Source organism: Gopherus flavomarginatus, chromosome 18, assembly GCF_025201925.1.
Source record: "Gopherus flavomarginatus isolate rGopFla2 chromosome 18, rGopFla2.mat.asm, whole genome shotgun sequence".
Lineage (NCBI taxonomy): Eukaryota > Metazoa > Chordata > Testudines > Testudinidae > Gopherus > Gopherus flavomarginatus.
This window is the reverse complement of record NC_066634.1, coordinates 24,313,059-24,336,616: the sequence shown is the minus strand read 5'-3', so window position 1 is coordinate 24,336,616 and position 23,558 is coordinate 24,313,059. Positions and strand designations below refer to the sequence as shown.

Sequence of the window (23,558 nt, the reverse complement as noted above, 5' to 3'; positions counted from 1 at the left end):
CTGGCACTCTGTCTCCTAGCAACTGATGGCCTGCCCCCCCCCCCCCCCCCCCCGCAAAGGTGCCAGCTGAAGGTGTTGGAGACAAAGGGATCAGGTGACCTCCTGGCCCGGGAAAGGGGCTGAGGAGAGAGGAGGGGCTGGGAGGGGTTGTTAGTCTGGAGCTGGCTGGGGTCAAGGGTGGAGGGCAGACCTGGGGGTCTGGCTCATTGCCCCCCAGAATGGACCCGGCTGAGGGGTCCGGTTCGCTGTATCTACAAGCTCTGTTTTAGACCCTGTTCCTGTCATCGAATAAACCTCTGTGTTACTGGCTGGCTGAGAGTCACGTCTGACTGCAAAGTGGGGGGGCAGGACCCTGTGGCTTCCCCAGGACCCCACTGAGGCGACTCGCTGGGGGAAGCACACGGAGGGGCAGAGGATGCTGAATGCTCCAAGGAGAGACCCAGGAGGTGAAGCTGTGTGAGCTTCTTGCCCTGCAGACAGTCTGCTCCGAGGGAGAGGAGGCTCCCCAAAGTCCTGCCTGGCTTAGTGGGGAGCAGCTCCAGAGCATCGCCCGGGGACCCCGTGACAGTTGTACACTGTGCTCCAGTCGACCCAGCCTGGCCTGGGTGTCAGGACTCCTGGGGTCCATCTCCGGCTCGGGGAGGGGATTGGGGTCTACTGGTTAGAGTGGGGGTGCTGGGAGCCAGGACTCCTGGGTTCTATTTCTGGCTCTTGGAGGGCAGCAGAATCTAGTGTGTTAGAGCAAGGGGCGGGAAGCTGGGAGTCAGGACTCCTGGGTTCTATCTATGAAAGGGAGAATTGTCTAGTAGTTAGAGCAGGAGTTGGGATTCCTTGGTTCTGGGTCTAGTATTTACAGCTTAGGGCTAGGAACCAGGAGTCCTGGGTTCTATCCTCAGCTCGGCCAGTGACCTGTTGCATCACCTTGGGCATGTCACTGCCTGCTTCCTCAGTTTCCCCCCTGTAACACGACTATAATGTTAGGTCTGAAGTCCTTCTTCCCAGTAAGCAGCAGCAGCCACATGAGGAGAGCAGCAGTCATGAGCTAAGAAGCAGAAAGTCACATCCTCACATCCCATCTAAATTGCATCAGCCCAATGTAATCTGGGCCGTGGAGAAGGCCCCTGGCCTAGCAGTGTCCACCACTACCAGCTAAAGACATCGATCTTAAGATGTTTACAGAAAACTTTATTGAGAGCATCTGTCTGGCAAGGAACAGTTGGGATTGTGAAATCTGGCTTGCTCTGCCGTCTAGGTCCTCACTGCCCTCCAGTTTCTCTGTGTGGTTTCTGGCTGGTTCTGTGCTTGTTGCTCTGTGTTGTATAACTCAGTTTGGGAGGTTGTTCCTGTCTCGTTTTGGAAAGTTTAGATCCACTAAGGGGGTGGGCTGGGGCTGAGTGAAGAATTGTTTTGCCATCTGTTAGGATTGGACGCAGAATTCGCTTGAAACATTTTAGTAAAACGCTTAGCGAAGGTCTAGCAAAGCAGGGCTCACGTTTAGCAATTTAAACTGGGGTCCAAAAGGAAATTCTTTGGAACCAACTCCAGGCCCCAGCCCAAACTCAGAGCTGCCAGACCTCAATCCCCTGCCAAGGACACTGGGCAGAAGCTGGAGTCTCCAGAAGATCTAATCGTGACTGGTCACCAGGAAAAGTTTGTCTGCTCTGTTGGGAGTGGTGAGCAGTGTATGTGCAGTGGGTGCCTCCTGCTTTGGTGATTGTTAATCAATAAATAGAGGTTCGGGATATTACTGTGTAAGGCTCCTTCACTGGTAAAAGGGCCCTGATCTCAGTCGGGGTCTAGGCAGCTCCCGGCGCGATGGGACCCTGATATCGGCTGGGGTCTGGGCAGCTCCTGGCGCGACGGGGCCCTGATCTCAGCCGGGGTCTGGGCAGCTCCCGGCATGACGGGGCCCTGATCTCAGCCGGGGTCTGAGCAGCTCCCGGCACAACGGGGCCTGATCTCAGCCAGGGTCTGGGCAGCGCTTGGCCCGACGGGACCCTGATCTTGGCCGGGGTCTGGGCACCTCCCGGCACGACGGAGCCCTGATCTCGGCTGGGGTCTGGGCAGCACCCGGCGCGACAGGCCCCTGATATTCGCTGGGGTCTGGGCAGCACCCGGCCCGACGGGGCCCTGATCTCGGCTGGGGTCTGGGCAGTGCCCGGCCCGATGGGGCCCTGATCTTGGTCGGGGTCTGGGCAGCGCCTGGCCCGACGGGACCCTGATCTCGGCTGGGGTCTGGGCAGCGCCCGGCCCGATGGGGCCCCGATATTGGTCGGGGTCTGGGCAGTGCCCGGCATGACAGTGCCTGATCTGGGATGGGGTCTGCATCCTACCTGCAGAAAATGGCACGAAGGCCCTGTTCTCTTTGAAGGTGCAGTTTTTGTCCAGGAAACACTTGGGGTTAAATTTATCTGGGGGTTTAAACTCCTTGGAGTCGAGGTGCAGAACCTGGTGGCAAGGCAGTGGAGTGGAGATGGAGTGATTGCCTGGGGCCAGGTAAGTGCCATGACACCATTACATACTTAGTGAGCAAGGCACAGCTGGGCCGCTCGGGAGATCAGCTGTGAGTAGGCGTAACGACTGATGAAAATGAACCACAATGATTACCAAATAGCGAGCTGCAATTAGCAAGTGTTCATTAACAATTGATGCTAATTACAGATAAAGCACCTTGTAGGCTTGTGAGCCATGAGTAATTATTGACAGTTGAAAATCAATAAACGGTTAGCAATTTGCATGTATTCACAATTAATAAATCCATACCCTGCTAATTAAGCACATGGGAAATGAATAATTACGGATTGTTAAAAAGCAATAATTAATTATTAGCAATTAAATATTAATTAGTAATTAGCACTTAATAGACCCAGTTATTAATAGTTAGCATTTAGTAGCAACTGTTATTTATAGAGCATGAATGCCAGTAATAGAATGAATAAGCAATTAACAGTAGCATGTTTTAATTAGGACTAAGTGAATGTAAAGCTTTGCTACCCACAATGGGCACTGAACAGGGTGTTAGCAATTAACAGTCACTAGAAATGATCTGGAATGAGTAGGAGCAAAGCCAATAGAGCATCACTCGCACTCGGGTCTCTTTGCCCACGGCAGGGTCAATAGACACCTGTGGGTCTGGCTACGGTAACTGTATCAGCCACAGCGCCGCTGGGGTCAATGGAGCCAGAGCTCCATGGGCGTGAGTGGGGCCAGATCTCCGAGCTGGTGCGCGTGGCTCCACGGACATTGCTGAGGCAGACCCTCGGCGAGTGGCTATTGGCACCGTCCCAATGGCGCGAGGATGGTTTACACTCACTGAGGCTCCGGACCCGGGATCTGCACCAGCTGGAGTTGTACTGAGTCCTGCATGGCCCTTGCCAGCTGGTGGGAAGCCCCCCTGCCGGCGCACTCAGCCCAGCCATGGATTAGTGCCTCAGCGACCCCGCCGCAGCTGGACGGTGCCAGCCGCTTGGAGCCGACGGACACCAGGAACGCCGGCCCATACGCCACACTCAGCTGCAGAGACGCGAGCACCGGGGCGGACACAGAGTGAGGCAGAGAGCGGGGGCATCTTCTGCATGCAGGGGATGGCTGGCCAGAGCCATGTGGGGGGATTTGGTTGCATTGAATCCAAACCCAGACCTGCAGTGCACTCAGACAGTCGCCCCAAACCTGAGCCGTAAACCTATCTGATCGCACCTCAGAATCCATCCGTCCCCATCCAGAGCCATCACCCATCACCCATCCATCCCCATCCAGAGCCATCATCCGTCCATCCCCATCCAGAGCCATCACCCATCACCCATCCAGAGCCATCACCCATCACTCATCCATCCCCATCCAGAGCCATTACTCATCACCCATTCATCCCCACACAGAGCCATCATCCATCCTTCCCCATCCAGAGCCATCACCCATCCATCCCCATACAGAGCCATCACTCATCACCAGTCACCCATCCAGAGCCATCACCGATCCATCCCCATACAGAACCATCACCCATCACCCCTCCATCCCCATACAGAGCCATCACCCATCACTCATCCATCCCAATACAGAGCCATCATCCATCCATCCCAATACAGAGCCATCATCCATCCATCCCCATACAGAGCCATCACCTATCCATCCCCATACAGAGCCATCACCCATCCATCCATCCGTTCCCATACAGAGCTATCTAGCTAACCCCATTCAAACCCATCATCCATCCATCCGTCCGTTCTACCCTTCCATCCCCATACAGAGCCATCACCCATCCATCTGTTCCCATAAAGAACCATCTATCTACCCCCATTCACAGCCATCATCCATCCATCCATCCATTTTCATTCAGAGCCATCTATCTACCCCCATTCACATCCATCAGCCATCTATCTGTTCTACCCTTCCATCCCCATACAGAGCCATCATCCATCCACCCATTCCCATTCAAACCCATCATCCATCCATCTGTCCCCATACAGAGCCATCTATCTACCCCCATTCACGCCCATCAGCCATCCATCCATCTGTTCTATCCTTCCAGCCCCATTCACACCCATCATTCATTCATCCATGCATCCATCCCCATACAGAGTCATTTATCTACCCCCATTCACACCCATCGTTCATTCCTCCATCGCTGTGAGATGGGAACAATGGCTCACCCATATTGCTCACCTCCTGGATTTACCAGAGGTTCTTCGGGGAGCCAGGTGCTGACGGGGTCCTCAGATGTGTTGCCTGGAATTTTCTCCAAAGGCCCGATCTGGGAAATCCCCCTCTTTCAGAGCGCTGAACTGGCCCCCAATAGGATGTGAACACAAAGGGTTGTTACAAGGCGGAGGGAGGTAAATTGTTCTCGTTAACCTCCAAGGACAGGACAAGAAGCAATGGGCTTAAATTGCAGCCAGGGCGGTGTCAGTTGGACATTGGGAAAGACTTCCTGACCATCAGCGTGGTGAAGCACTGGGATAAATTGCCCAGGGAGGTTGTAGAATCTCCGTCATTGGGGATTTTGAAGAGCAGTTTGGCCAAACACCTCTTCAGGGATGGGCTAGATAACAGTGAGCCTGGCCGTGCATGGAGGGGACAGGGCTGGCCGACCTCTCGGGTTCCCTGCCTGTCCCATGATTCTTTCATCCTGTGTGCTCTTGGGCTGACCTGAGTAGCGATGGGCTCAGGCACATGCTTAAACCCATTCCTGAATTGGTGCCTAAGGCTTGTGACCTGCTCATGTCCCATGTCAGCCTTCGGCATGGACTTTAACAGCTGCCCCCAGAGCTGACCCCATGGCACTGGGTGAATTCTGCCTTATGATCACCTGCTGATGGGGCCACATGGGATGAGGATTAATGATTGATGAAAGCACACAGATAAGAAAGGCAATGGCCCTTGGGTCATTCCCCAGACTGAGATTAGGGCCCTGTGGCGCCTGGCGCTACCCAGACCCCAACCGACGTCAGGGCCCCGTTGCTCTGGGTGCTGCCCACACCCCGGCCGATATCAGGGCCCCATCACGCCTGGCACTGCCTAGACCTCATTCGAGATCTGGGCCCCTTCACACCTGGCGCTGCCCAGACTCCAACTGAGATCAGAGCCCTGATGTGCCAGGCGCTGCCCAGACCCAGAGACAGTCCCTGCCCCAAAGAGCTCCCAGTCTAACTGGATTCTCTTATGAAATTTTCACTTTCTTCCTGGGTTGGAATTGCTCCTACATGGTAATTCAGGTCACAGTCTGAGCCAATGGGCCTGATTCTGTCACCCTGGGGCCCCTCAGGGCCAGTGTAAAGGGGGCTGGATGTGGAGGAAACGGCCCCTGAGAATTCCCCCTGCATGTAGGAGCTGTTGTAAGGGGCCTACTCCCAACCCTTGGCCCAGGGGTCAGCTCAGGGGCATGGCCAGAGCACAGGGCTCCGTGGCTATTCTGTGCTCCCCAGGGCCCACAGGGCAGGACGTGAGTTAGGGTAGCCCTGAGGTTGCTCTAACTAACACAAAGACCCATAAAGGGGAGCTGCAGCCGTAGGGAGGGGTAAATGTGAATGAAGCCATGGCCTTTAGGGGGGGTTGTGGTGATGTGACAGCAGCAGCGTCTGAACTTTTTCCCTACTTCAGAGGTTTTCAACCTGTGGGCCACAGCCCCTGGGGGTCCGCAGACTGTGCCTGAGATTTAACAAGATTCAAACCTCCAGCTGAAATTTTTCAGGGGTCTGCAAATGGCAAAAGGTTGAAAATCCCTGGCCCAGGGCCATGTGAAAAGCACATGATTTTGGCATCACAGATCCTTATGATTTTCTGGGTCTCCACTGCTCGTTCGGCTCGCACCAGCTCTCCGTGCAGGTTGACCAAAGGCCGTGGCAGCTGCTGCCAACATATGGGGAGAGAGTGGCCTGCCCCTGGGAGCTGATTCCAGGAACATTCGCTGCCCTTTGCTAACATGTCCATGGAGCTGGGCCAAGGCAACCGTCCAAGGATCCATGGGACTGATTTCCCCCCCTGCTCTGTGCCCTGGGGCAGCTCTAACGCTGGGGGATGGTTTTCCAGTGAATAGTGACTTTGCCCCAGAAATGCAGAGTTGGGGGCAGCCAAACTGTTCATGAACTTGGGTCAAATAGTTTGGTCTGGAAAAAACCTTGATTCCTCCCCTCTCCCCCCCCCCCCCCCCCCGACAAAGCGGCTGTTGATCCTTCCCAACGACTGTTTTGCCTTTTCATTAAGTTTGTATTTCCATTTTGGGTGAGTTTTTTCTTGGTTTTTCATTCTGATGAAAAAAATTAATGTTCAGATTGAAAGGAACTGAGCTTCCCCCCGCACTCAGCATCCTGTACACCAGGGGCAAAGAGAGCGCAAAGCCGGACTCCTCTGTAGCGCGTTACAGTCCCCTCTGCACTGGTGAAAGTGACCCCCCCCCCCCGACTGGGATCAGGTCCCTGTTGTGCCGGGCACGGCATAGATACTGGGTGAGAGCCTGTCCCTGCCCCAAAGAGCGAGGCCTGCACTGCACTCTCGCTACAGGGGGCAATGCAGAGTCCCCCCTCCGAGCGGCATGTCCTTCGCTGGCCCCAGAGCAGTAACAATTTACTGCTGGCCGGTGTCAGCCATTGTCACCCACTCTCTGCCCCCCTTGTGACGATGTGGTTCTGGCGGGACCCAACTGAGAGTGCCAATTCAGGACCAATTGCTCAAACAGGGCAGTCACAGCCCAAGGCTGGGGTTTTTCCACCTCTAAGGCAAACCAAACCAGCCAGACAGAGAGGACTTCGGTTTCACCCCACTGGATAACCACAAGTCACACAAGCAATTTCCTTAGACACTCCAGTCTCCCAGTATCACCACCAGTGCCACTCGTCCTGGGATGAATGGTTATGAAAACCAACACCCCAGTAAAAGAAAAAGGTTCTCTCGATCCCAAAGGACCAAGCCCCAGACCCAGGTCAATATACACATCAGATCTTACCCACAAATCACATTGTTGCCAATCCTTTAGAATTTAAAATCTAAAGGTTTATTCATAAAGGGGAAAAGGTAGAGATGAGAGCTAGAATTGGTTAAATGGAATCAATTCCATACAGTGATGGCAAAGTTCTTGGTTCAGGCTTGTAGCAGCGATGAAGTAAACTGCAGGTTCAAATCAAGTCTCTGGAACATCCCCCGCTGGGATGGGTCATTCAGTCCTTTGTGTAGAGCTTCTGTTTGTAGCAAAGTCCCTCCAGAGGTAAGAAGCAGGATTGAAGACAAAATGGAGATGAGGCCTCCACCTTATATAGGCTTTTCCAGGTGTAAGAACACTCCTTTGTTCCTGCTGTGGAAAGTTACAGCAAAATGGAGTTTGCAGTCACATGGGCTAGTTTCTGCACACCCTGCTGAGTTACAGGGTGTAACGGCCTTCTCTCGATGGGACAATTGTGTAGGTGATGGTCCTTAATGGGCCATCAAGCAGGCTAAACAGAGCTGACACCAACTTGTCTGGGATTTTTCCCAGTAACACAACACAAGTTTGAAATACAGACAGCATACAGCCAATATTCATAACTTCAACTACCAAAATGATACAGACATACAGACAGCATAATCATAACCGGTAGTCCGTAACCTGGTCTTAGACACCTTGTATGACCCCCTTTACATAGGATTTGGTGCCACTACAGGACCTTGGTTGCAACCCATGTTCTATATGGTCCCAGTTTATATCAATAATGTCACACCCCTGCTCTGGGGAGAGGCTGATTGGCAATCAACAATCACTGCTCCGCAGATGAGTGGGGTCTGACCCACTCCAATTTATTAGCTAATTGAAGGGTGGCAGCTAAGCCAGCTTCCAGGGGGTAACTGAACAGCGGCTCAGAGCGGCGCAGTGACCGAAGCCGTGAAACCGGCCCTGCAGACGTGAGGTCGGAGCCGCCCGGTTCCGATACCCAGCCTGCCCCAGACTGCTGCCTCTGCGGGTCTCACTAGAGCGGCTCCGCACCGAGGCTGATTTCTGGAACATTTCCACACCGAAATGTGACCGATTTCTCACTGCGCAGTCAGAGCTCTGCTGCTTATTCAGTATCTCCCGGTCAGGTGCGGTTTGCACCCTGCTGACTCCAGCAGGAGAGCAGAGCGCTGGCTTCAGACTTGGCCTCCTAGTGCGAGCAGCAAGCAGTTCTTCCGCGGGATCCCAAAGCACCGCGCTGCTCTGGCTCACGGGCTAGCTACGAGCCTAGCCAGGGACTGGCCCATCAGGAAATAGATTTTGGAACAGCCAGGGCCAAGGACGGGGCTCAGGGGTGTGTGTGAAGGTGTCAGGGAGCCGGGATTCCCTGGCAGTGGGGAAATACAAGCTATCAGCCAGCCCTACGCGGCACTTTCACACAGCCAGATCCCCCCGTCAGCTCCTTTTACTGACAGTGCCACTTCTCCACCTAATAAAGGTCTGGTTCCTTTGTGTTTCCCCCTCCCCAAGTCTGCCCCCAGAAATCCCGTCTGATCCGTGGGGCTGCTAGCGCGGGACCAGGCAGATCTCGTAGCTGCGGGGCAGGGTGGCGAACCCGACCAGCTTCGGGGAGATGTCGATGTCTTTGGGCTCCACGGGGGAGCAGAAGCGAAACTTCTGCAGGATGCTGGTGAGGAAGAGGAAGAGCTCCATGCGTGCCAGCATCTCCCCGAAACAATACCTTTTCCCTAGGAGAGAGGACAAAGGAGGCGTCATGGCTCAGCCAGAGCAGGGTGCCTGGAGCAGGGGAGACTCTGGGAGCGGGTCTCACTCCTTGTCCAAACTCTGCCCCAGTCTGGAGCAGTGGGGATTGCTGGGGAAATTGGGGTCTGTTCATCTGAAGATCTGTAGAGGGGGCAGCTGTGCTGGGAGGGGTTAATAAGGCAGATCGTTGAGCTCGAGACAGTCACTGACTTTGTGAAAGTGGCTGGACACTCTGACCCCTTCAGCTGAGCGAATAACAGGGGAGAAAAGTCCCCCTGATCTGTTCAGTGATCCTGACCTGGGACGGATTGTGAGGACCCGGAGGATGGAGAAATAACACGCTCAGGAGGTAGATATTACAGTCTGAAGGGATCACTGCAATCATCTAGCCTGACCCCAGCAGAGCAGGTGCAGGAGACTCTCCTGCAGTTACTTTCGTGACTGAGCCCAATAATCTGTGTTCAACTAAAGCGTCTCTTCCAGAAAGGCAGCCAGCCTGGCTCTGCACCGCCACATGATGGAGACGCCCCCCTGCCCTTGGGAGCTGATCCAGGGGCTAATTCCGCTCAGTGTTAAAAACTGGCCCTTTATTTCTAGTTGGGATTTACCACCAAGCTGCAGCTTTCGGTCTTTGGCTCCCATTCGGCCTTTGCTGGATTAGGGACCCCGCGGCTGTCAGAACCCTCCTCCCCCAGGCAGTGCTGAGAGACAGGGATCAAATGGCCCCTTAACCTCCTCTCCCTTGAGCTCCTGGAGTCTCTGTAGACCAGACCAATGCAGCCTGTTGCTCTTCTCCAAACCTTGTGTGAGGTCTGGACACTGGAACCGGCCGTGGTGTCCCAGCCCCGGGCTCAGCAATGCTGTATTCAGAGGTAACGTCCCCTGTCCACTCCTAGGCCATATTGCCCACGGCGCCCTGGGCAGGAACCTGCCCGATCGCGCCACCGGGAGCCTGGCATTCACTGGAGCAAGGGGCACACGACTGAGCCTGGTTCGAAGAAAAGGAACCAGCTACTCCCGTGGAATGGCACAGACAGTAATTACTCCAGGTGTGTCCATCGGCCTCACCTGAGGTCAGGACGCCATTGTGCGAGGCGCTGGACAGACCCACGGGGAGAGACGCTCCCTGCCCCAAAGAGCTCACAAGGCCCCAATTCCCCATGGGGCTTCAGTGCACACCTATCCCTGAGTGTGTGAGAACAGCCCCTTCACCCCAATGGAGTGACACTGATTTACACCGGCTGAGGATCTGGCCCCACTGACTCCACTGGAGTGACACTGATTTACACCAAGGGGCGATCTGGCCTCACAATTCTCTCCATGCAGGGTGAGGTCTAGTGGCCGGGTGGCCAGGCCAGGCCCGGATCTCGCTGCTTGGGACGCTGGGAACCGAACTCTGCGGAGGGATTCGTACCTATTGAGAAGGGCATGAAGGCGTCGCTCTTCTTAAACTGGCCGTTCCCATCCAAGAAATGGCCGGGGTCGAAGGTGTCGGGGCTGCTGAATTGCGTGGGGTCATACAGCACGGATCCCAGCATCGGGTACACCTCCGTCCCCTGGGGGAGGAGAAAGCGACAAGCAGCAGTGATTATCTGCAGATAACCCAGAGCGCGGATGTTGGGGCACAATTCAGGGTCATTCTAGCCACATGAGGAATTTGCAGTACAAGCAAATTTCAAAATTTGAGCAGCCAGGAGAGGCCAGAATCCAAGGTTCATATCTGGTGTCTCCCAACGCCTTTGCTCTAGCTACTGCACTCTGCTCCTCTGGGAGTGGGGAAGGGAACCCAGGACTCCTCATTCTCACCACTGAACCATGCTGCCCCTGCATACAGCTGTTGTCCAATGCTTGGACTATAAGCTCTGTGGAGCAGTGTCTTTGTGTTCTGTGCATGTACAGCACCGAGCGTGGTGGGGTCTGGTCCGTGACTCGGGCTCCAGACACTCTGGGAAAATCAACAGTAAACACAGGACACAATGGGCCAGATCCCCAGATGATGGACCTAATCTGATTAGTACCAGGTGCCCAGACCAAGATCAGGGCCCCCCTGTGCCAGGCGCTGCCCAGATCCTGACCGAGATCAGGGCCCTGTCAGGCCGGGTGCTGCCCAGACCCTGACCGAGATCAGGACCCCGCTGGGCCAGGCGCTGCCCAGATCCTGACCGAGATCAGGGCCCTGTCAGGCCGGGTGCTGCCCAGACCCCGACCGAGATCAGGACCCTGTCGCACCGGGCACTGCCCAGACCTCAGCCGAGATCAGGACCCCGCTGGGCCGGGCGCTGCCCAGACCCTGACCAAGATCAGGGCCCTGTCATGCAAGGTACTGCCTAGACATGGTGAGAGACGCTCCTTGCCCCAAGGAGCTCCCAGACTGAATAGACAAACAAAAGCTCATTACAGCATGTATGTTAATTTAACAGATGGGGAAACTAAGGCACAGAACGATGCCCAAGGTCACATGATGAGTCAGTGGCAGAGCTGGGAATTGGACTCAGACGGAGGGTGGGAGGGAAAGAGAGTCACTCACAGTCCTGTAGCAGGGCTGGGAACAGAAACCAGGTCTCATAAGACCCAGTCCGGTGCCCAGTCCGCTAGACCACATGACTTCCCAGAGGCAGGCGGAGAACCCAGGCATCCTGAGCTCCAGACCACCCCACTGCCTGCTGCACCGCACTGGGGCAATGCTGAGCCCTGCACAGCCATGGGGTGGGGCGGGGGATAGACACCCCAGGACCCTACCTTGGGAATAGTGTATCCCCGGAACTGGGTGTCCCTGGTCACCCGGCGTGCCAGGCCCATGGGGATGACGTCACAGAACCTCTGGAACTCATGGATGACGGCGTTGGTGTAGGGCATCTGGCTCCGGTCCTCCATGCTCGGGGCTCGGTTCCGCCCAATAACCCGGTCGATCTCCTCGTGGATCCTTTCTGCAGAGACATCAGCACAGCTCAAGGTGGGGCCCTGTGCGAATCCGGATCGATCCCGGGGGAACCGAGATCAGAATCTGGCCCTGCCTCCACTGCCATCAGGGGATGGTTCTGGATTAGCCTTGGGGGAACTGAGATCAGAATCTGACCCAGCTCCCACTGCAGTTACAGGGTGACTCTGGATTAGCCCTGGGGGAACCAAGATCTGAATCCAGCCCCTAGAATTGGAATCTGAAATAGCAACACTGGCCAGGCTGACCCGGCGTTCCCTGACAGTTGGCTTCCTTTGAATCACGATGGAGCGACACAGACAGGACCCTGCTCCCATGTCAAACTCACTGCCGGCTGTGACTGTCCGGCTCCCTCCGGAGCTGGTGTAAATGGAGGAACCGCCGCTGCCCTCCGCAGAGCCAGACTGATTTACACCAGCTGAGGATCTGGCCCTTTGTGGTTCCTTTGTCCCCCCGTGATGTCACACTCCATATGATTTTATGGAACTATGCTAATGAGGGTGAAGACGATGTAACTGGAATATGTTTCCTGCGGAAGGTCTCTGGTAAGGAATCGTTACAGAGCTCATCATCTCCCGAGTGTGGGCAGCCTGTTTGTGTGAACGGACCAGTCTTGTATCTGGAATTAGCAATATGAAATAGACTCGAGGCCTATTGTAATTAGGCAAAGTGGGGCCACTAATGGTGGCTTGGAATCCTGATGGCCCCCACAGGACAATTGGGTGTAAATGGCTGTTTACTCACAACCCTTCCTGGGAGTCAGGCCGGAAGAATGGAGGAGGTGGGGGGGTGTCCCACAGGGCATGTGACCACGTCACCTGGTGCTGGAATCCATCTTAAACCTGGGGCTTTTCCATTGAGAAGGGGGGGGCCCAGAGACACAAAGGATTCCTGCCTTGGGCCAAAGGTATATAGGGGGGTGGAGCAGGACAACGGGAGCTGCAGTCATGAGAACCCCCCTAGGCACCACCTGAGCTGGGCTAACACGGGCTGTACCGGGGAAAGGATCAGGCCAGGCTAGGGAGGAGGCTGGGCTGTGAAAGACGCTGACTGGAGCATCTCTGAGGGGGAGATTTACCTAGATTCGGTTTCTTAATGTATTAGGCTCAGACTTGCGTGTTTTGTTTTATTTTGCTGGTAACTTACTTTGTTCTGTCTGTTGTTACTTGGAACCACTTAACTCCTACCTTTTATACTTTTTCTTATTAATTAACCCAGAGCAAGTGATTAATTCCTGGGGGAGCAAACAGCTGTGCATCTCTCTCTACCAGTGTTATAGAGGGTGGACAGTTTATGAGTTTACCCTGTATGAGCTTTATACTGAGTTAAACGGATTCCTTTTGGGGTTTGGATCCCGTTGGGAGCTGGGTGTCTGGGTGCTGGAGACAGGAGCACTTCTTACGCTGTTTTCAGTTAAGTCTGCAGCTTTGGGGCATGTGGTTCAGACCTAGGTCTGGGTTGCAGCAGGCTGACGTGTCTGGCCCAACCAGGCAGGGTTCCGGAGTCCCAGGCTGGCAGGGATAACAGGCTCAGTGGTACTCTCAGCACACCAGGTGGCAGTCCCAAGGGGGTCTCTGTGATCCAACCCGTCACACCCCCTTTCCAGTTACCTTCGATCTCCGGGTTTTTCAGCAGGAGGAGGAAGCCGTAGCGCAGGGTGGTGCTGACTGTCTCCGTACCGGCGAAGAAGACGTTGAACGTGGTCAGAACAATGTTCTTCAGGAAGAACTCAGAGGAAGGATTTTCCTTTTCCTTTAACAGAATAAGAAAAAAAAATTGCCAGGATGCTTGTGAGAGCTCTGGGGATGTGGCTGGGAGCGGAATCCATCCGGGACTCCAGTGCACGGCACAGATGCCAGGTCAGCGCCCATTAATGCAGGGAGCTGCACGGACCCCAGCTGAAATCAGGGCCCCTGTTGGAGTGGGTGATAGAGTGAGGGACAATCCCTGCTCCAAGGAGCTCACAGTCTCAGAGGATGGCTCTCCATCCCCATTGTATAGGTGGGGAACTGAGGCACAACGCAATGCCGTGATTCGACTAAGGCCACATAGGGGGTCAGTGGCAGAGCCCTGATCTCCTGAGTTCCAGCCCAGTGCTTTCACCAAAGCCTGTTCTTCTTTGCTATCTCTGGGGATCGATTTCTCTGCCCCAGAAGGTTTGAGGCCTGAACAGACCCCATTACCAGTTGAACCCCTGGTTACGATCGGGCCGTTTGGTCTCTCAGGCCTGACGCCGACCAAGCTGAGCTGTCCCCTCCGGCTACGGTCGGTACCTGCTGCATTTTGACCAGGAAGCAGTCGATGAAATCCCGAGGGGCGCTGGGGTCCAGGGTCTCCTGGTTCGCCTTCACCTTCCTCTCGATGAACTTCTCCAGCCCTGCCAGCTGCTTGAAGGCTGCGCGCTGGGGGCCGGGCAGGTAGCACATGGTGCCCGAGAACATCTCGTAGAGCTGGGGGGCAGGGAGAGCAAAGACCCCGCTGAATATAGGGTGGTTTGAGAGCCAATCTGTCTGTCTGTCTGTATCCATCCCCAGCCCACCGACCTATCTATCTATCCCCACACATCCCTGTATCTATCTATCTATCTATCCCTACACACCCCTGTATCTATCTATCTATCTATCTATCTATCCCTACACACCCCTGTATCTATCTATCTATCTATCTATCTGCACACACTCCCTCTATCTATCTCTCTATCTCTCTGTCTATCTAGCTAGCTAGCTATCCATCTATCCGCACACACTCCTATCTATCTATCTATCTATCTATCTATCTATCTATCTATCTATCTATCTATCTATCTATCTATCTATCTATCTATCTATCTATTCCCACACACCCCTGTATCTATCTATCTATCTATCTCCACACACCCCTGTATCTATCTATCTATCTATCTATCTATCTATCTATCTATCTATCTCCATTCACACTCTCTGTTCACCCACCGACATTCCCATTTATCTATTTCACACCCATCACTGCAGGTCCCAGGTTTTCCTCTTCGCTGCCCTCCCAGCATTCTCGTATCCCCCCCTGCTCCCCTAGCTAACCAGTGCTCCCTGATCCCACAGCCCGGGGCAGGCAGGTATCGGAGCCGTGGGACATGGCCTGGGGCTCCCCCAGGATGACCAGATATCCTGGTTTTATAGGGACAGTCCCAATTTTTGGGTCTTTTTCTTCTATAGGCTCCTATTACCCCCCACCCCCATCCTGATTTTTCACATTTGCTGTCTGGTCACCCTAGGCGCCCCCTCCCCCCCCCGGCGTACCTGCCCCCAGGCTGTGGCAGTGAAGCGGAAACTCTCATTCATCATGTACAGCAGGGAGATGAACTCCTCGTCCTCGTAGTCAAACCGGTCCCCAAAGACCACGGAGCTGATGACGTTGGACACCGTGCGGCTCAGGAAGTAGGTGGGGTCAAAGGGCAAACCTAGGGGGTACAACCAGCATTGGGTGGGGCAGAGGCGAGCCGGGGAGCTGTGCCACGGACCGTCTCTGCTGCCACAGCCCTCATGGTCCCCAGGGACCCCCTTCTCCATAATCTTGCAGCACAACCTGCCACGTGGACACATGCCTGTAAGTGCCGCCCTGGGCAAAGTGGGCCACGAAGCCTAGAGGCGAACACTGGACTGGTTCCCCCCAGCCAGCAGCACCATTGGTGGCTCTGCCCCACTCTGGTTCCCAGGACCGGGGCATGTCAGCACCGCACCATCTTCACCCTATTCCCGACTCCCCTTCTCGGCAGGACTGGGGGTCTGTCCTAGAGCTGGGAAGTGAAGAGAGATCTCCTGAATGCCTCCCTTGAGCCCTGCTGGGATGACTCATGCCTCAGTTTCCCCACCCACCTAATAAGATAATGCTCCCAACCGCCTTTGTAAACCACTTTGGGAGTGACAGACAAACCCTTCTCTGAAGTTAATTGGTGTGGGGTGGAGAGATGGCTGATTAACTGCTGCTGTGGGGCTGGCCCCATATTGACCCCAGTGGAGCTACAGCCAGTTCATGCCATCTGGGGATCTGGAGCCCCCCTGACTCTGTGGCCCCGGCACTGGAGGAACAGGACACAGACAAACCTTTCGTGCCCCGCAAGGCTTCCAGCAGGAAATGAGCCTCCTCCAGGATCCGCTCCTCGATGCCTCGCTTACCCACCCCGAAGTTCCTCAGCGTGGTGATGGAGAACCGGCGCAGCTGCTTCGCCCTCTCCCCGTTGCTGAAGGCCACTCCTGGGGTGAGCGAAAGAGCAGAAGGAACCAAATAACAGGAGGATAGCTAATGTGAGGCCAATTTTTTAAAAGGGCTCCAGAGGTGATCCTGGCAATTATGGGCCGGTGAGCCTGACTTCAGTACCAGGCAAACTGGTTGAAATTATAGTAAAGAACAAAACTGTCAGACACAGAGATGAACATAGTTTGTTGGGGAAAAGTCAACATATTTGTTGTAAAGGGAAATCATGTCTCACCAATCTACTAGAATTCTTGGAGGGGGTCAACATGCATGTGGACCAAGGGGATCCAGTAGATATAATGTGCTTAGATTTTCAGAAAGCCTTTGACAAGGTCCCTCATCAAAGGCTCTTAAGCAAAATAAGCCATCATGGGATAAGAGGGCAGGTTCTCTCATGGATCAGTAACTGGTCAAAAGACAGGAAACAGAGGGTATGAATAAATGGTCAGTTTTCAGACTGGAGAGAGGTAAATAGCGGTGTCCCCCAGGAGTCTGTTCTGGGCCCAGTCCTAGTCAACATATTCATAAATGATTGGAAAAAGGGGGAAACAGTGACGTGGCAAAATTTGCAGATGATACAAAATTACTCAGTTATTTTAAGTCCCAGGCAGACTGCAAAGAGCTACAAAAGCATCTCACAGAACTGGGTGACTGGGCCACAAAATGGCAGAGGAAATTCAGTGTTGATAAATACAAAGTGATGCACATTGGAGAACATCATCCCAACTACACATATAAAATGATGGGGGCCGAATGAGCTGTTCCCACTCAAGAGAGAGATCTTGGAGTCAGTGTGGATAGTTCTCTAAAAGCATCCACTCCGTGTGGAGCGGCAGCCAAAAACCTGAAGAGAACGTTGGGAATCATTAGGAGAGGGAGAGATAGGACAGAAACTATCACGTTGCCTCTGCATAAATCCGTGGTACGTCCACAGCTTGATACTGCGGGCAGATGTGGTCGCCCCATCTCAGAAAAGATGTATTGGAACTGGAAAGGGTTCAGAGAAGGGCAGCAGAAATGAGTAGGGGTGTGGAACGGCTGCCGTATGAGGAGAGATTAACAAGACTGGGACTTTTCATTTTGGAAAAGAGATGAGTAGAGGGGGATATGCGAGAGGTCTATAAAACCGTGACTGGTGTGGAGAAAGTAAATCAGGAAGTGTTATTTACTCCTTCTCCTAACACAAGAACTAGGGGTCGCCCAATGACGTTAACAGGCAGCAGGTATAACACATACAAAGGGCAGTATTTCTTCCCCCAGCGCACAGTCAGCCTGTGGAACTCCCTGCAGGGGATGCTGTGAAGGCCAAGACCATAACAGGGTTCAGAGGGGAGCTAGATAGATTCCTGGAGACAGGCCCATCAGTGGCTACTAGCCAGGCTGGGCAGGGATGGTGTCCCCAGCCTCTGTTTGCCGGAAGCTGGGAATGGGCGACAGGGGATGGGTTGCTTGCTGATCCCCTGCTCTGTTCACTCCCTCTGGGGCACCTGGCACTGGCCACTGTGGGAGGACAGGACACTGGGCTAGATGGACCTTTGGTCTGACCCGGTCAGGCCGCTCTGATGTTCTTATGAGGACTCAAAAGTTGACCACCCCTGAGTTTTGAAAGTTTATTGAGGCTTTTTCTTGGGGGTGGGGAGCAAGTGCAAAATGCCAAATGAAATGTGGAGGGGGGATTTTTTAAAATGATGTCCCCCCCCATCTAAATGAGAATCCCTCCCCCCCTCCAATTGAATTTGGACCTGCTCCATAGATCGACGACTGAACTGAGACACTCCCTCACCATAGCCTGGTGGAGCTGGGCCGTGGCTCTGTCTCCTAGGATCTAACAGGTGGGAGGCTGGTCCCTGCGTTGATCGGTGGTTACATAAAGACAGATATTTTCAGGATTGCTGGGAACGGCCCAGCCAGCCCCCTGCTCCGCTCTGCCCCAAGCTATAGGACAGGTCCCCAGATGGAGCAGGTCGAGGTCAGCATTGAGCTACTCTGCCCTGGCTGGGAGCTGCCCCCTCTGCACCCCCCACGCTCTCTCCTCTCCCTCACACGTGACTGACCATAGCCCTGGGCAATCCAGTCGAAGGTGGCTTGTTCCCCGCGCCCGCTGAACTCCTCAGCCTGGTCCACCAGGGCCTCCTTCACCGCCTGGTATCCGCACAGCACCACCACCCGCCGGGAGCCCAGGTGGAGGGTGTAGACGGGCCCGTAGTGCTCGCTGATCTGAGATGGAGACGCCTTGTGGGACGGGGGCACGGAGCATCGGGGACACACAGACACATGCCCTGCCCCTCCTTGCCCCCCACAGAGCACCCCTTTCCCTCCCCAATGCCTGCCAATCCCCTGCTCCCCCATCCCCATCCCCTGCCTTTCCCCTCCCTGCCATCCATCCCCCCACCCCAAGATCCTCCCCACCCGCAGCACAGCCTGTCCTTCACCCGTCCCCCTGGACATACCAATCCTTGCACCTCTTCTCCCACCTCCCCCTCCATCCTGCACTGCCCCAGTGCCCCTCCCCGGTACAGAGATACCCGCAGTCACTGAGATTTAATAAAGCTCCTAAAGGCCAAGCAGGTTGGCGGCTCGGAGGGGGCGTTGGTGGGAGCTGGAGAGACCCTCATGGGATCAGGGCTTCCCAGGATGTCCCGGGAAGAGCGCACCTACCTTCATCAGTGACTTGCGCATGTCGCTGAGCTGGACCTGCAGCAGGTTCCCGAGGAGGGGCAGTGGGGTGGGCCCTGGGGGCATTTTCCCCCGGCCCTGCATTTGCCGCCCGGTGGAGAGGAGCAGGAGGCAGGAGAGGCAGATGACCAGGAACAGGGTGACGGCTCCCAGGAGATCCATGGCTGGCTGGGAGCTTCCTCCGCTCCGCTGCCCTTCTCCGCAATCCAGCGCTGCAGGCGGTTTTATCCCTGGCCGGCAGGGCTCTGGCATCGCTGCCTCTTGCGTAACCCACTTGTGCAACTGAGGGTTGGCTTCCCTCCAGCCCCGGGCAGGGCTGGTGGAACAAGGGATTCAGGATTCCCAGGGCACAAAGGCTGCAGCAGTGTCAGTTTGTCCATCCTCCCATTGTAGAACTGATAAATGAAATTGTTTTTAATTGTTCACTTTATTAATGTAACTTCTGTGACAGACCCAGGCCAGTGGGGCACAGGAGTCTGGTAGAGAGCAAATATACTGGTCACTGGCTGAGTAGTTTTCTGTTCCCTGAGTGACTAGAGCAGGGGCTGCACTGGAGTAATCAGGAACCTGCTAGAACCAATTAAGACAGCCAGGCTGATTAGAACACCTGCAGCCAATCAAGGCAGGCTAATCAGGGCACCTGGGTTTAAAAAGGAGCTCACTCCAGTCACGCGGGGGTCGGGGGGGAGGGGGAGCTAGAGGAGAGGAAGTGTGTGTGAGGAGCTGGGAGCAAGAGGCGTGAGGAGCTGAGAGTGAGAGGCTGTGCTGCTGGAGGACTATGGAGTACCAGCATTATCAGACACCAGGAGGAAGATCCTGTGGCGAGGATAAAGAAGATGTTTGGAGGAGGCCGTGGGGAAGTAGCCAGGGAGGTGTAGCTGTCATGCAGCTGTTACAGGAGGCACTATAGACAGCCGCAATCCACAGGGCCCTGGGCTGGAACCCGGAGTAGAGGGAGGGCCCGGGTTCCCCCCAAACCTCCCAACTCCTGATCAGACACAGGAGGAGTTGACCCAGCCTGTGGGGAAGATCACTGAGGTGAGCAAATCTGCCAATAAGCGCAGGACCCACCAAGGTAGAGAAGGAACTTTGTCACACTTCGTAAGTAAAGTTTTATGAATGAAACAACGTTCATTCATAAAACCGGTTACCCCAATAACTGGCTAATTGACAATGAAAATGCTTGTTAAGAGCCAGAGCTCTTCAGTCAGCTGCCTTTTGTAAGTTTCACTATCAGGCCAATTCCTGCTTAAATCACTGAGACTTGCACTGTTTCCGTGTTGTAACTTCTGTTCACCATTCACTGCACTTGCCTACATTGTAACTTCTGTTCACGGTTTGCCATATTGTAATTCAAACCCCATTTTCAAACGCTCACTCCGTTTTGTAAAAGCTTCCTCCAGCCTTCCTTTTTGCAAACCCTGCTGTACTCTTATTAGCTAGTTTAGATGTGTGAATGAGGTATGGATGGATGATGGAATCAACCTCCAGCCCCAGCCTGTCCTGATGAAATAAAGTTCAAACCCCACCGGCTGAAGATGCAGACAAGAGCCCTAACAAAGTAAGCAGAGTCCACCCTGAAAAGAAAAGGTGCAATGGAAGGAAGATCAAAGCCAGGTCCCAGGCTGACAGTCACGCCTGCAATTGACGGGTGATCAGTCACCAAACCCAGAGGCACCATGACACAGCAAGACCTATAGACTCTGGATTCAAACTAAAGCCTACAGAAAGGATGGGTGAGATGGGAGACTTTGGAGGGTAACACTCTGCTGCCAACATGGAAGGACATCGGTGCAGGCCCAACAGAGACCCAGCTCGTCCTTGTGCCTGGCTTTCCTGGCCAGTTAGTCACCACAAGCTACGAACTCAAGCTATGTCCAGGACAGGTGACTATGCAGCAGCTGCAGAACATCTGGTGTGTGTGTGTGTGTAAGTAAGAAGTAAGATATTAGTTATTGATCATAAATCAAATTGTTATCATAATAAATGTGGCATCTTTGTCTTGCCCCCTGAAAAGATCCTTTGTAGTTTTGTATGTACAACACTATCGGGCCACTCCCACCTTGACCAAACATCGTGCTTGGGGGTTGGGGGGATATTAGCCACCCGAGCCTGGAAACACTTCAGCCAAGGACATTGGACTGGAAGGAGCCCCCAGTTCCCTTTGTCTGCACTGGGAGTTACGCCAGCTTTGCTTCGCAGCTGAGCTGTGCACATTCTGGGCCTCTTCTCGCCTGGCGCTGCGGGAGGCGTAGGGGAAGCTGGTGGAATTCAATACAGGAAAGCAAGGGGCAGACGGGCAAGCTAGACTGGGAAGTTAATCCCCAAGATGGGCTCTGAGTCATGTCTAGAGCCGGGCAAAATGTTTTCAGCTCATAGTAAATTTGCCCCAAAGTTCATTTTCAGGGCACCAAAACTAGTCATGAATGTGGGTCCAATTCAGCAAATAGTTCCAGCCACAAAAAACCTGATTTTTTCCCCCTTTAAAGTTGAAAAAGTTTGTGTCCATCTGTTCGCAATGAAATGCCTCGACTTTTCATTTCAAAATGATGCTTTGGTTTGAAATGTAGCTAGATGTTTATAAAAAACAAACAAAAAAGCGTTTAAAAAAACAGCTGAAGAATTAAACAATGAAAACTGGACAAACTGCGTTTTGGATGTAAAGCCATTCTGAGGAACTAACCGAAAACTGTTTCAAATGGCAGGCTGGTTTTCTTCATTTCTGTTCGGGTGGTTTTTGGTCTGGGACAATTTATTTGTTGGGTTTTTATTCTGGTGAGAAACTGAAAGAAAAAACCTCGGGTGAATCAGTGTAAACGGCCTGAGTGAGACCAAGGTCAGTGGAGTTACCTCAGGTTTACACGGACATAACGGAGAACAGAAGTTTCCCGAGGAGCGTATTCCTCCAGGCGCTCAGCAACGGCTGCTGTGAATACCGGGTAACAAAGGGGAAAGAGAAAGTTGCATTGCAGCTTTATTTTAAAAGATGACCAGTGACGGATGCACACTCCAGGGAGAGACAGTGGCAGGTCAGATTCATCCCAGTGCCGAGAGCAAGCCGAAGTCTGGCACCCTCACGCAAATGATCACCACCCCATCTGAAGCCATATGCCAATCGGAGGGTACAGCTATGGGAAAAGGTTTCTGTTTGAAAGGGAACCTGTCGAATTTGGGGCCTGGTACAAACCTTCACCTCTAAATTCCCCATTAAAACTGTGGGATTTCAACACAATTCACTTCCCCACCCTCTAAAGAGCCTGAACTGAGAAGGCCCAAAATTGGATTTTGGAAAGATACTGCGAATTTTGAAATTTGGCTGGCAACATATTTGTTTGCCCTGAAATTCCCCCTGTTTGTAAATGCCCCCCACCACCAATCTTCACCAAATCGAAAGATCCCCAAAGTTGCACACAATCTGCAAGATGCTTGGAATAGAATTTTGTATATGTGTGTGTGTGTGTGTGTGTGTGTGAGAGAGAGAGAGAGAGAGAGAGACTGAACCCAGGTCTACACTGCACTGTTAGGTTGACAGAAGGCAGCTTGTGTGGGTCCCATGATGTCAGTGTCCACACTACAGCCTTCGCCCCACAGATGTGAGTGTCTTACTACACAGACCTGCCTCCCTTACATCAGCTGTCTCGTCAATTGCATGGCAGGAGTGGTGAAACTGACAGGAAAGTCCCTTCCCCAGCCCCGCTCCCCTGGAGAGCTGGGTGGCTGGACACTGCTTCCGGCTGTGAGCCGGGATGAGATGCCCAAGCAGCCCCTGCCAAGAGCTGGGCAAGCCATGTGAGCTGTGAAATGGACAGGGATGCCCAGCTCCTGGCGGGGAGTGGGCTGGGGGAGGCTGAGAAGCCCCGAGAGACGTGCTTCTGCTCCCGGCAGGGAACAGGGAGCAGAGCAGGGGGAAAGCTGGTCGGGAGCCTGTGGGGCAGCTCCGCTCCTGGGAGGAAGCTGCCAGCGGGGCAGAGAGACTAGGCTTTCAGCCCCCTACACTGCCCCTCGTAGGTGGGGGGAAGCGCCCCTGGTGAGGGTAGGGTGGACATGCACCATGGCTGTAAGTTGGCAACCTATAGGTCGAGTTTGGTGTGTCATGTAGACGAACCCTCAGAGACAGTGTCTCATTAGGGGAGACCTCGTTCCCTTGTGCAGCAGGAAAACAGCAGCCAGATTCCCCAGGAGATTCACCCCCTTGGCTCCTTCTTCTGATGGGCCTAGTTCTCAACATGATACACGGCTGGGTCTTTCCTTCCCCATCCCCAGGTTGCTCCCTTCCCTCCCTCCCCAAAGCTCAGGTGATCTTCAGTGGGATTCTGCTGGTTCCTAGGGAAGGGCAACAAAGGTGTGACAAGATTATGGCGATCAACAGATGGCTCAGGCAGTGGTGCTATAAGGAGGGCTTTGGGATGGACAGCCATTGGGAAGCATACATGGACGGAAGACTGTTCTCTCGGGATGGACATCACCTGAGTAAGGAGGGAAATAGACTTCTAGGATGGAGGCTCGCCCGACTGATTAAGAGAGCTTTAAACTAGAAATTTGGGGGAGATGGTTGGG

General features: G+C 54.0%; 1 protein-coding gene across 2 annotated transcripts in view; it reads right to left on the bottom strand.

Annotated features, from left to right (window-relative positions):
• Nucleotides 1-8,077: 8,077 nt before the first annotated feature.
• LOC127037070 (cytochrome P450 2A13-like) overlaps nucleotides 8,078-23,558 on the bottom strand; it is a 36,825-nt gene continuing 21,344 nt past the window's right edge. Inside the window, exons 2-9 of one of the 2 annotated variants that reach the window (XM_050928547.1) lie at nucleotides 18,380-18,542; nucleotides 16,175-16,324; nucleotides 15,371-15,531; nucleotides 14,369-14,545; nucleotides 13,706-13,847; nucleotides 11,897-12,084; nucleotides 10,572-10,713; nucleotides 8,078-9,141 (exon numbers count right to left, since the gene is read on the bottom strand). In XM_050928547.1, coding sequence (XP_050784504.1) covers nucleotides 8,960-9,141; nucleotides 10,572-10,713; nucleotides 11,897-12,084; nucleotides 13,706-13,847; nucleotides 14,369-14,545; nucleotides 15,371-15,531; nucleotides 16,175-16,324; nucleotides 18,380-18,542 — 1,305 coding nt within the window. In that variant the 3' untranslated portion in view covers nucleotides 8,078-8,959. The remainder of the gene's footprint in view (nucleotides 9,142-10,571; nucleotides 10,714-11,896; nucleotides 12,085-13,705; nucleotides 13,848-14,368; nucleotides 14,546-15,370; nucleotides 15,532-16,174; nucleotides 16,325-18,379; nucleotides 18,543-23,558) is intronic. The other variant, XM_050928546.1, reaches the window with a different exon arrangement.